This window comes from Equus asinus, chromosome 3 (assembly GCF_041296235.1).
Source record: "Equus asinus isolate D_3611 breed Donkey chromosome 3, EquAss-T2T_v2, whole genome shotgun sequence".
Taxonomy (NCBI): domain Eukaryota; kingdom Metazoa; phylum Chordata; class Mammalia; order Perissodactyla; family Equidae; genus Equus; species Equus asinus.
In genome coordinates this window covers 6,870,742-6,880,870 of record NC_091792.1, presented here as the reverse complement: position 1 = coordinate 6,880,870, position 10,129 = coordinate 6,870,742, and the positions used below count along the sequence as shown (strand labels likewise).

The following is a 10,129-nucleotide window of genomic DNA, read 5'->3' as shown; positions in this document are numbered from 1 at the left end:
GCACTATTAAGTCGTGCTGTGTACTACATCACACTGTTCTCATATAATACTTTTTCCTGCAGTTAATAATTCATCTTTTCATTTGCCAGGTTTACTAAGATCTTCTTGCTAATTTTTGCAAATATTATGACATCTCTGTGACATGGCTGTCAACAACTTTTTGAGCATATTTAAATGCAAAGGGAATTGGAGAGGGAGGGGTAAATGTAAACAAGTTGGCATGTATGTCTGACTGCTGTTGTTCTGAAAGTAGGGTAGATAGTAGGGTGGAAAATTTCTCAGCTTTCACTATTCAGATTTTCATGTAATCCTCTCTCCTATTTTCAGCCTTCCATCCCCCACACTGTTCTTTGGTTTCATGAGTCCAGTGCATCTCTGAGTCAATTTCTAGTCCTCACCTGGTGAGGTGGGACCTAGACTTCCAACTGCTTCATATACAAACATACTTTCAACTAGACCTTGGTTTTAGCTTGAGCCTCACCCCCATCCCATATTCCACGGGAACTTGCATAGCCTGGCCCTGAGCCTCTAGCCAACAAATTGGCTGGTTTATGGCTCTACCTCTGCAGACACTTAGGCCACACTGCTAAGTTATCCCTGCTCTGTCTCTTTTCTACTGAATCTGTTGAAATATTTCTCTGCTGTTGTCCATTCTTTTTTTTCTTATAATATATGTCCTTTTAATTCTTCTCTTTTTTTCATTTTTGTGGGATTTACGAAAAGAGAAGAAATAAAAACATGCTCAATTAACTATGCTTAACTGGAAGTCTATGCCTTCCCCCCTCAATCCATGTTTTCTCAGTAAGACTTATTTGATTTTCCTTAGATAACTATGAAAACTTAGAAATGTTTTAATACACTTTTACAAAGACATTGAGGCTCAGAGAAATTAAATAGTGCATTTAAGATCGCACAGCTAGAAAGCGGCAGAGCAAGGACTAAAAATTTGGCGCCATGATTTTCTAGGGTAGCAGCAGCACCTGGAAGTGTGACTGGCATTGTAGAGATACTATACATATTGATTGAATGAATAAATGATTGTAACATATTCTCATCTGACTACCCCATGAGGCATGCTGGTAGTATTCTGTGTCTTGATCTGGGCTCTCATTTTACAGATGTGTTCAGATGTGAAAATTCTATTTTCAAATGAATCTTATCTCATGAGAGGGCAGGACCTGGAAGGCCAGGGGCAGGACCTGGATATGGGGGTGAGGAAGATATTGAGTGGATGACCCTTTGGGATATGTTGTAGGAAAGTCTGGTGTGCCATCAGATCATGGTATCCAGAGGCATTGCTACTGAAGATAAACAGTCCGGCCCAGGAGTGCCTCAGGGAGACTGAAGATGTAATAAGTAATGTCAAGCAGGTGGGGTATGAGAAACGAATATAAAAAGCTAGAACTAAAGCAGAGAAAAAGCAATTGTAGGTTTTCAGCAGATATTAGGGCCTACACCCTAAAAGGGAAGATAGAAACCAAGATTTAAAGCATGAACCGGTTTTCAAGAATAAATTTATGATTCACTGCTTAGATCACCTCCAGTTTTCTCATATCCTTATAAAACCACAGTGATAAAACTAGCTTGAGTGCTGTAAAGGTGTGACTAATGTTTTAGTCAGTACACTACAGTTTATAAGAGAAACGAGACAAGAGTACAAAAATAAGTGTGATGCTTTACATAAACAGACTGTTAAGAAAAAGAACTGTGCCTATTTTTGTGTACTATTCTTATTTTAAAAATATGAATTACTCATGATTCCACCACTTTTTTGAATATAGAAAAATATTTTTATGACATAAACAAAGAACACTACTGGCAATGTCCAATTGGACTGCAAAAGCTTACAACTGATAGCTACATTATTGTTGTTTAACTATTTTATGGACTTACGATTAACCTACAGAAAAGTGATCATATTATAATTGTAAAACTCAGTGAATCTTCACAAACTGAGCACTGCTGTGTCATGAAACCCAGATCAAGACACAGAACATTACCAGCATTGCGGAAGCTCTCCTTGTGCCCCAAAGCCGCCAACCAACACCCTCACCATCCTGCCAAGTGCAACTACTCTCTCGACTTCTGAACATCATACATTAGTTTTATCTGTTTTTATAATAATAGAATCACGTTAAACACTGTTTTTGTGTTTGGCTTCTTTCACTCACTATTTTTTATGAGATTCATCTGTATCACTAGATATAGTAAGAGATCATTCATTCTTATTTTTGTATAGTATTCCATGTTGAGAATCTATTATACTTTATCCATTCTACTGTTGATGGGCTATCAACATACCGGTTATTTCAAAAGAGAATTTAGTATAAAGAATTGGCTAAGTAGGTACTGAAGGACTGAAAAGACAAAAAGATACATTAAGATGACACAAAGATAACAACAGCAGGAAGCACCTGTAAGGCTCGTGGACAAAGGGAAGAGGTTAACATTCAAACCTAGAAGTTTGAAGAAGTTCTGCAGAGCTGGCATCAAGACATCCGGAGAGGGATTGCTGCTCAGCTGGTGCTGGTGCCTCAGGACCTTGGATGAGGGGTTCCTTGAGGGGCCTGGATGGTGCTAATGTCTCTGAGGGGAATGGGGAGGCTGGTTCTTGGAATGTGGAAAAAACTGAAAAATGCAAAAATGACTAATGCCAGAGTGAGGAATTGTTATTGAAGTGATGCTGAGAGAAACAGGGAGCAAAGCCGGAAAGGATCCAGTTTTTTCTCCCTCTTCCAGCCCTCCAGGCTCTCTTTCGCACTCCTATTGGTGGAGCCTAGTGTAGATTTATCTGGCGAAGTAGAAATGTGGTTTGCAGAATTCAAGTTTCACCATTACAAAGCAGAGGACGGAATGGTGGTTTCAGAACTAACAATAACTGGAAACCAGCACATGTAATTTCCAGGTTTTGGAAATTTGGTTTATTACCAATCATGCTGCTCTGAACATTCTAGTAACTGTGTTTTGGTAAACGTACGTTTACATTTCTCTTGGGTTTATACCCAGAGGTGGAACTGCTGGCTCACAGAATGCGCATATGTTCAGTTTTAGTAGATAAATGGTGTCCAAAGTTATACCAATTTATACTCTCACCAGCAGTATATGAAAGTTCCAGCTGCTTTACATCTGTGCTATCATCTTAGTCATTCTGATGGGTGTGTAGTGGCATCTCATTGTGGTTTTATTTGCATTTCCCCGACAACTAGTGAAGCTCAGCACATTTTTATAAATTTACTGGCTATTTTGATATCCTCTTTTGTAAAATGTCTATTCAGGTCTTTTGTTCATTTTTCCATTGAGTTGTCTGGCTTTTTTCTTATTGATATGCTGGAGTTCTTTATATATTTAGAATACTAGTGTTTTGTCAGATACATGCATTGTAAATATATTCTCCCACTCCATAGGTTGTCTTTTTACTCTCTTACTAATGTCTTGTGATGGAGAAAAGTTATTAATTTCGTGGTAGTCCAATTTTTGAAAAATTTCCTTTATAGTTTGCACTTTTTGAGTCCTGTTTAAGGAATCTTTTGCTACTTCAAGATTACAAAGATCAAAAACACAAATAGCCTGATTAAAAAGTGTGCAAAGGGTCCTGGGGGTCAGCTTGGTGGTGTAACACTTAAGCTTGTGTGCTCCTCTTTGGTGGCTTGGGGTTCACTGGTTTGGATTGTGGGTGCCGATCTATACACTGCTTATCAAGCCATTCATGGCAGGTGTCCCACATATAAAATGGAAGAAGATGGGCACAGATGTTAGCTTAGGGCCAATCTTCCTCAAAAAAACACACACAAAAAAGTGCAAAGGATCTAAATAGACATTTTTCCAAAGAAGATATTCAGATGGCCAACAGGTGCATGAAAAGGTGCTCAACATCACTAATCATTAGAAAAATATAAATTAAAACAACAATGAGATATCACTTCACCTATTAGCATGGTTATTATCAAAAAGGCAAGAGATGAGTGTTAGCAAGCGTGTGGAGAAAAGGGATCCCTTATACGCTGTTGGTAGGAATGTAAATTGGTGCAGCCATCACAGAAAATGGTATGGAGGTTCCTTAAAAAATTAGAAATAGAACTGCCATATAACCCAGCAATCTCACTTTTGGATATATACCCAAAGGAGTCAAAATTTGTATCTCAAAGCTTTATCTGTACTTCTATGTTCATTGCAGCATTATTCACAATAACCGGGATAGGGAAAGAATCTAAGTGTCTGTCTATAGGTGGGTGGATAAAGAATACGTGGAATAAATATACAATGGACTATTCTTCAGCCATAAAGGAAGGAAGTCCTGCCATTTGTGACAACATGGATGAACCTAGAGGGCATTATACTGAGTGAAATAAGTCAGACAGAGAAAGACAAATACTGTATGATCTCACTTATTGTGGAATCTAAAAAGTTGAACTCATAGAACCAGAGAGTAGAACAGTGGTTGCCAGGGGCTGAGTGGTGGGGGAAGTGGGGAGATGGTCAAATTTGCAATTATACGATGACTGGGTTCAAGGGATCGAAAGTACAGCATGGTGACCATTGTTAATAATACTGTATTGCATACTTGAAGTTTGCTAAGAGAGTAGATCTTAAGTGTCTCACCACACACGTACACAAATGGTAAATATGTGATGTGATGGATGTGTTAATTAACTTGATTGTGCTAATCAGTTCACTATATATATATATATATATATATAGTTTATGAAGTTATCATGTTGTACACCTTTAAAAAAATCACATTGTACAACCTAAATATGTACAATTTTTATTTGTCAATCATACCTCCAAAATGCTGGGAAAAAAAAGCTTACAAAGATATTCTTCCATTTTTTTCTTTAAAAACTTACTCCCTCTCGAGGCTGGGCCCGTGGGGGAGTGGTTAAGTTCGCGTGCTCCACTGCAGGTGGCCCAGTGTTTCGTTGGTTCGAATCCTGGGCGCAGACATGGCACTGCTCATCAAACCACGCTGAGGCAGCGTCCCACATGCCACAACTAGAAGGACCCACAACGAAGAATATACAACTATGTACTGGGGGGCTTTGGGGAGAAAAAGGAAAAAAATAAAATCTTTAAAAAAAAAACAACAAAAAAAACTTACTCCCTCTCCCTGCCCCCACTTTCCCATTCAAATCGGCAATCCATCTGGAATTTATTTTGTATGTGGTGTGCAATAGTGGTCCAGATGCATTTTTAAAAAATGTAGAAATTAAATGGATCCAGCACTATTTGTTGAAAGGAACATCCTATTCCCATTGCACTTCAGTGTCACTTTTGTAATATCTGTAGGACTGTTTGTGGACTATTTATCTTGGTCAGAATATTAGTTTTCTATTGATGTCATTGAAAATTACCATGAATTTAGTGGCTCAAAATAACACTCACTTTTTATCTCACAGCTCTGTGAGTCAGAAGTCTGGGGATGGTATGGCTCCACCGGGTCCTGTGCTTAGAGTCTAACAAGGCTGAAGTCAATATGTCAGCAGAGCTGGGCTCTTATCTGGAAGCTCTGGAGACGAATCTGCTTCCAAGGCAGTCATGTTGTTGGTTGAATTCAGTTCCTTGTGGTTGTAGGACTGAGTTCCCCCATTTCCTTGTTGGCTGTCAGTTGGGGTTTAGTTTTTGCTCCTAGAGGCTCTGCGTTCCTTCTCATGCTTTCCATGTGGCCCTCCTCCAGCAACAGCAAGCCAAGCTCCTCTCATACTTAGAATCTCTTGTACTTTGCCTTCTGCTGCATCTCTGACTGGCTCTCCTGCCTTCCTGTTTCCTTTTTAAGGGCTCATGTGGTTACATTGGGCCCACCTAGATAATCCAGGATAATCTCCCTCTTTTAAATTCAGCTGATTAGCAACCATAATTATATCAGCAAAGTTCCTTCACAGCATTATTTTGATTAAATTTGATTAAATAACAGTGAATAGTGTGTGTGTGTGCGTATGGGGAGAGTGGGGCATTGCTATCTATAGAATTCTGCCACAGTTGATTTGTCTGTACTTGCAGCATTACCGCAGTCTTATTACTACAGTTTTATAATAATTTTTGATATGTGGCAGTCTAAGTTGTTCAGCTTTGTTCTTTAAGATTATTTTGGCTAATATACATATAATTGGAGCACTAGAAGAAGAGAAGAGAGGTAATGGGGCAGAAGCAATATTCAAACAGACAATGGTCAATACCTTCTAAAACTGATGAAAAGCATTAGAGATAGACATCGTCAAATTGCCCTTCAAAAACTTTGCAACAATTTACTGTTTCCTTAACAGTGTATGAAAAGGTCTATTTTTCTCCACTCATGACAACACTAGGTTATATTTTAAAAGGAATGCTAATCTGATAGGTAAAATATTCACTTTCCTCACTTTGATTTCCATTTTTAAAATTACAAGTGAAATTAAGCATTTTTCCATGTTTGTCATTTATATTCATTCTTGTGAGTGGTTTATTCGTATCCTGTTGCCAATGGTTTTGTTTTGTTTATTTATTTGTTACCATTCAGAGAGTTTAAAATTTTATGAAGTTAAACTTAGTTTATTTTTATGGCTTTTGTGTCTGGGGTCATGCTTATGAAGGCCATTTCCTCTTTCAATATTAGAAAAAAAATGCCTTATATTTTTCTGGATATTTTATGGTTTCTGCTTTGTTTTGTTTAAATTTTTGATCTTAAACCTAAATTTATTTTGGGGTAAGGAGTGAAGCCACTTTTCTTGAGACTTGTACAATGGTACAAAAGTCCCCTTCACACAACTCTTTCCTTTGACCCCGGCCCTGCTTTTCTCCGGAGTATTCTCAAAGAGTGAAGGGCTTGTAAATTGGAAAGTGTCTCTATCTCAAGAGTAGAGAAAGATCATGACTGAAATATTGGTCTCCTGAGGTTATGATACTCTGTATTTCCTGTTTTAAAGCAAGTGTCCCAGTTGAAGTTCATTTAACTCCATGAGCAGAATAAAATTGAGTGCAGACACACAGAATTTTAGGAATTAGTGTGTACACAAGTTCTCTTGCTCAGGAGCATTATCAAGGAAACCAGCAGGGAGCTGGACAGCTTAGAAAACTCACAACCTAGTTGTGCCTTGGGTCAGGCACAAAAAACTTCCTTTTAACCTTTTCATTATTTGTTCAAAGACAAAAGCTTTGTTCAAATACATTTCACTAAAAGGAACTACGTTCCAGAGATTGATCTGTAGATAGGTTTGTATGAAATTGCCACGGGGCTAACCATGTGAAAGACGTTTTCCTCTGAGCTTTCTTATTTCAATATCAATAAAACGAATCAAGCAATTAGATCTAATTCCATAAACTTGCTTTTGTAAAAATGTTCTCTTGAGCATCTGTGGTGAAAGGATTAAATAAAGACCTAGCTTATCCAAAGGGAAGGTAAAGGAGACGCTATGGTCAGTAGCTAGCTTGCTGTTTATTGTTCAGATTGCTCTCATTTCTTTTTCTGCAGCTTTCCTCTTTCGTGAAGCCTTACTGAAGTATACTAACTTGCTAAAGTTTTCATAGTGTGCCCCTTCTGTACTTCATTTATCACCCAGTTCACGAAAGAATGTAAACAGAATCTCAGGTGTCTAACATGTTACAAAATCATAAAATCAAAAGGTATCCTTGAGGACAGCCAGTCTCATATCTTCTCTGATTTAGTCATCTCTCTACAACACCCTTGAGGGGGTCTTCAAAGCTCTTCTTTCAGTGACAATTAACTCCCTCCCATGTAAGATAGTCTGTGGCATTACTGGACAGTTTTTATTATGGGAAATTTCTTTCTTGTTTTGAAATAGATGGACTCAAATTCAGAGGAGCATGCTTGTGGTGGTGTAGGGACATGGGGTCATCTCACATAAGGAGTGTCTGCAAGAGCCGGGGGATGTTTCTTCTGTTGAAGAGTATACTCAGAGGGGACAGCGGCTGAGAATATGTAAACGACCATCCTGTGTAAGGTGGATTAAATTCAGTCTGTGTGATCCCAAAGGTGATTTCGGCTTACTAAATGAATCGCTGGCAGAGTTGCTGGCTGCTTTGGGAGGTAGTAAGACCCCTACCACCACAGGGATAATAGGTCAGCAGACCACTTGACGAGACACCTGCAATGATCCTCACACATTGGGGCGGTTCCGATAGTAGAAGATGTGGCTCTATGAAATTCTCCCTGCTTACCGGCCCTAGCTTGGATGCTGTATTTGTTTTCTAGGGACGACATAACAGAGTAACACAAACTGGGTGGCTTAAACAACAAAAATTTGTTGTCTCATGGTTCTGAAGGTTAAAAGTCAGAAATCAAGGTATTGGCAATGTTGGTTCCCTCTGAGGGCTGTGAGGAAAAGATTTTCTAGGATTCTCTCTTTGGCTTGTACTTGGCTGTCTTTATGTTCACATGGCTTTCTCCCTGTATGCGTATCTGTCTCCAAATTTCCCCCTTTGCATAAGGACACGGGTCCTATTGAATTAGGGTCCACTCTAATAACCTCATTTTAACTTGATTACCTCCGTACAGACATTGTCACCAAATAAGGTCACATTCTGAGGTACTGGAGCTAGGACCTCATATGGAGTTTTGAGGGACATAACTTAACCCATACCAGATTTATAAGGGAAAACGGGGCTGATAGGGTAAAGATACTGGGGGAACTTGTGAATTCTAGAAATTAGCCAGGTCAGTCAATATTTTGCAAGATTTCTATGGTTGTACTTACTATTGCTGTGTAACAAATTACCACAAATTAGTAGCTTAAAATAAGCATTTTACTATGTGCACAGATTCTGCGGATCAGGAATTTAGATGAAGCGTGGTTAAAATGGCTTCTCTCTGTTCACAGTCTGGGGCCTCAGTTTGGAAGATTTGATGGCTAGAGGAGACTCAAGGGCTGGGGGCTGGAATCATTTGGAGGTGTCTTCACTCACTTGACTGGTGGTTGATACTATTGGCCAGCTGTAATGTCAATAGTGGTATTAATCAGAACACTTCCACAGCCTCTCCTTGCTTGGGCTTCCTCAAAGCATGGCAACCTCAGGGTAATCCCCTTTGTGTGGTAGTCAGGGGTCCCAATTTTAGACCTCAGCAAACAAAGTGGGAGCTGTGCTGCCTTTTCTGACCCCACTGTGGACGTCCTGCAATGTCACTTCTGCCTCATTCTATTGGTTAAAAGTGCATCACGTGCCCACCCAGATATTGAAGAGGAAATAGAGGCTCTCTCTCTCGATAGGAGAATTTCTGATCAATAAAAATCACATACCTATTGAAAGGAAGTTTAAATGATAGGGCGTATTGTACAATACCTTCTAAGAGAAAACCAAGCTTCTTTGTCTCGCTTTTAGAAAGAAATAGAAAACAGACTGCATGCAGAAAAGAGAGACCCACATGGGGCCACTCGAGCTTCCTAACTCCATTTTGTCTACTGGTCATATTGTCTTCCCACAATATAGAATAATTTTTGCTTTTTAAATTCCATATGGCTCACTATCCATTGTGCTTCCAGGAATGACCCCCCCCCAAATTCCAATAAGCTTTTAACAGAAAGTATAAAATAAAGAGGAGCAAGTATAACCCATTTGTTCTTTCTTCTGTTTTTTTATGACTCATTCGAATGATTTCACTAGCTGGTTTATTTATTTCATATAAAGTCCTAACCCTGAGCAGGCCAAGAATTTTAGCTGACTTTGCTGTAGTCACCAGATGGCCTTCACTTTCTACGTAATTCCAGTTCTCTGTTGATTCCATGGCTCTTGATTTATATCTGCTTTAAAACACTTTATAAATCGTGTTGTCATTTTATCAAACAAACTGAACTCTGTAGTGTGTGAATTATTTTCTATTCTTTCCTTTCAAACCTGCTTTTGGATTTATTATTTCCTGCCCTGTGTGAAATACTTGGCAAATCTAAGAGCTTTCTGGTTCCTTCAGTCATAAGAAAGTCTCATTTTAGCAAATAAAAATTCCTATCAATTAAAACTTCAAAACTTAGGATTCTTATCTGATTTCGGGTTCTCCTGTCTCCCAGCCTAGGCCTGCCCAGGAATGGGGGAAGCGTGCTCTGCTCCTTGGTGATTTCCTGGTTCTGTGTCCTCTTCCACTCCTAGGTGTGATTTCCTGCTCCTCCAGAGAAGAACAATAAGAGGTGAGAAAGGTTTTATTTCA

At 39.0% G+C, this 10,129-nt stretch overlaps 1 protein-coding gene across 1 annotated transcript in view; it reads left to right on the top strand.

Moving 5' to 3' along the window:
• Positions 1-10,129, top strand: part of LOC139044912 (uncharacterized) — a 51,653-nt gene that overhangs the window by 26,490 nt on the left and 15,034 nt on the right. The window contains exon 3 of the mRNA XM_070506456.1: positions 10,072-10,109. Coding sequence (XP_070362557.1) covers positions 10,072-10,109 — 38 coding nt within the window. The remainder of the gene's footprint in view (positions 1-10,071; positions 10,110-10,129) is intronic.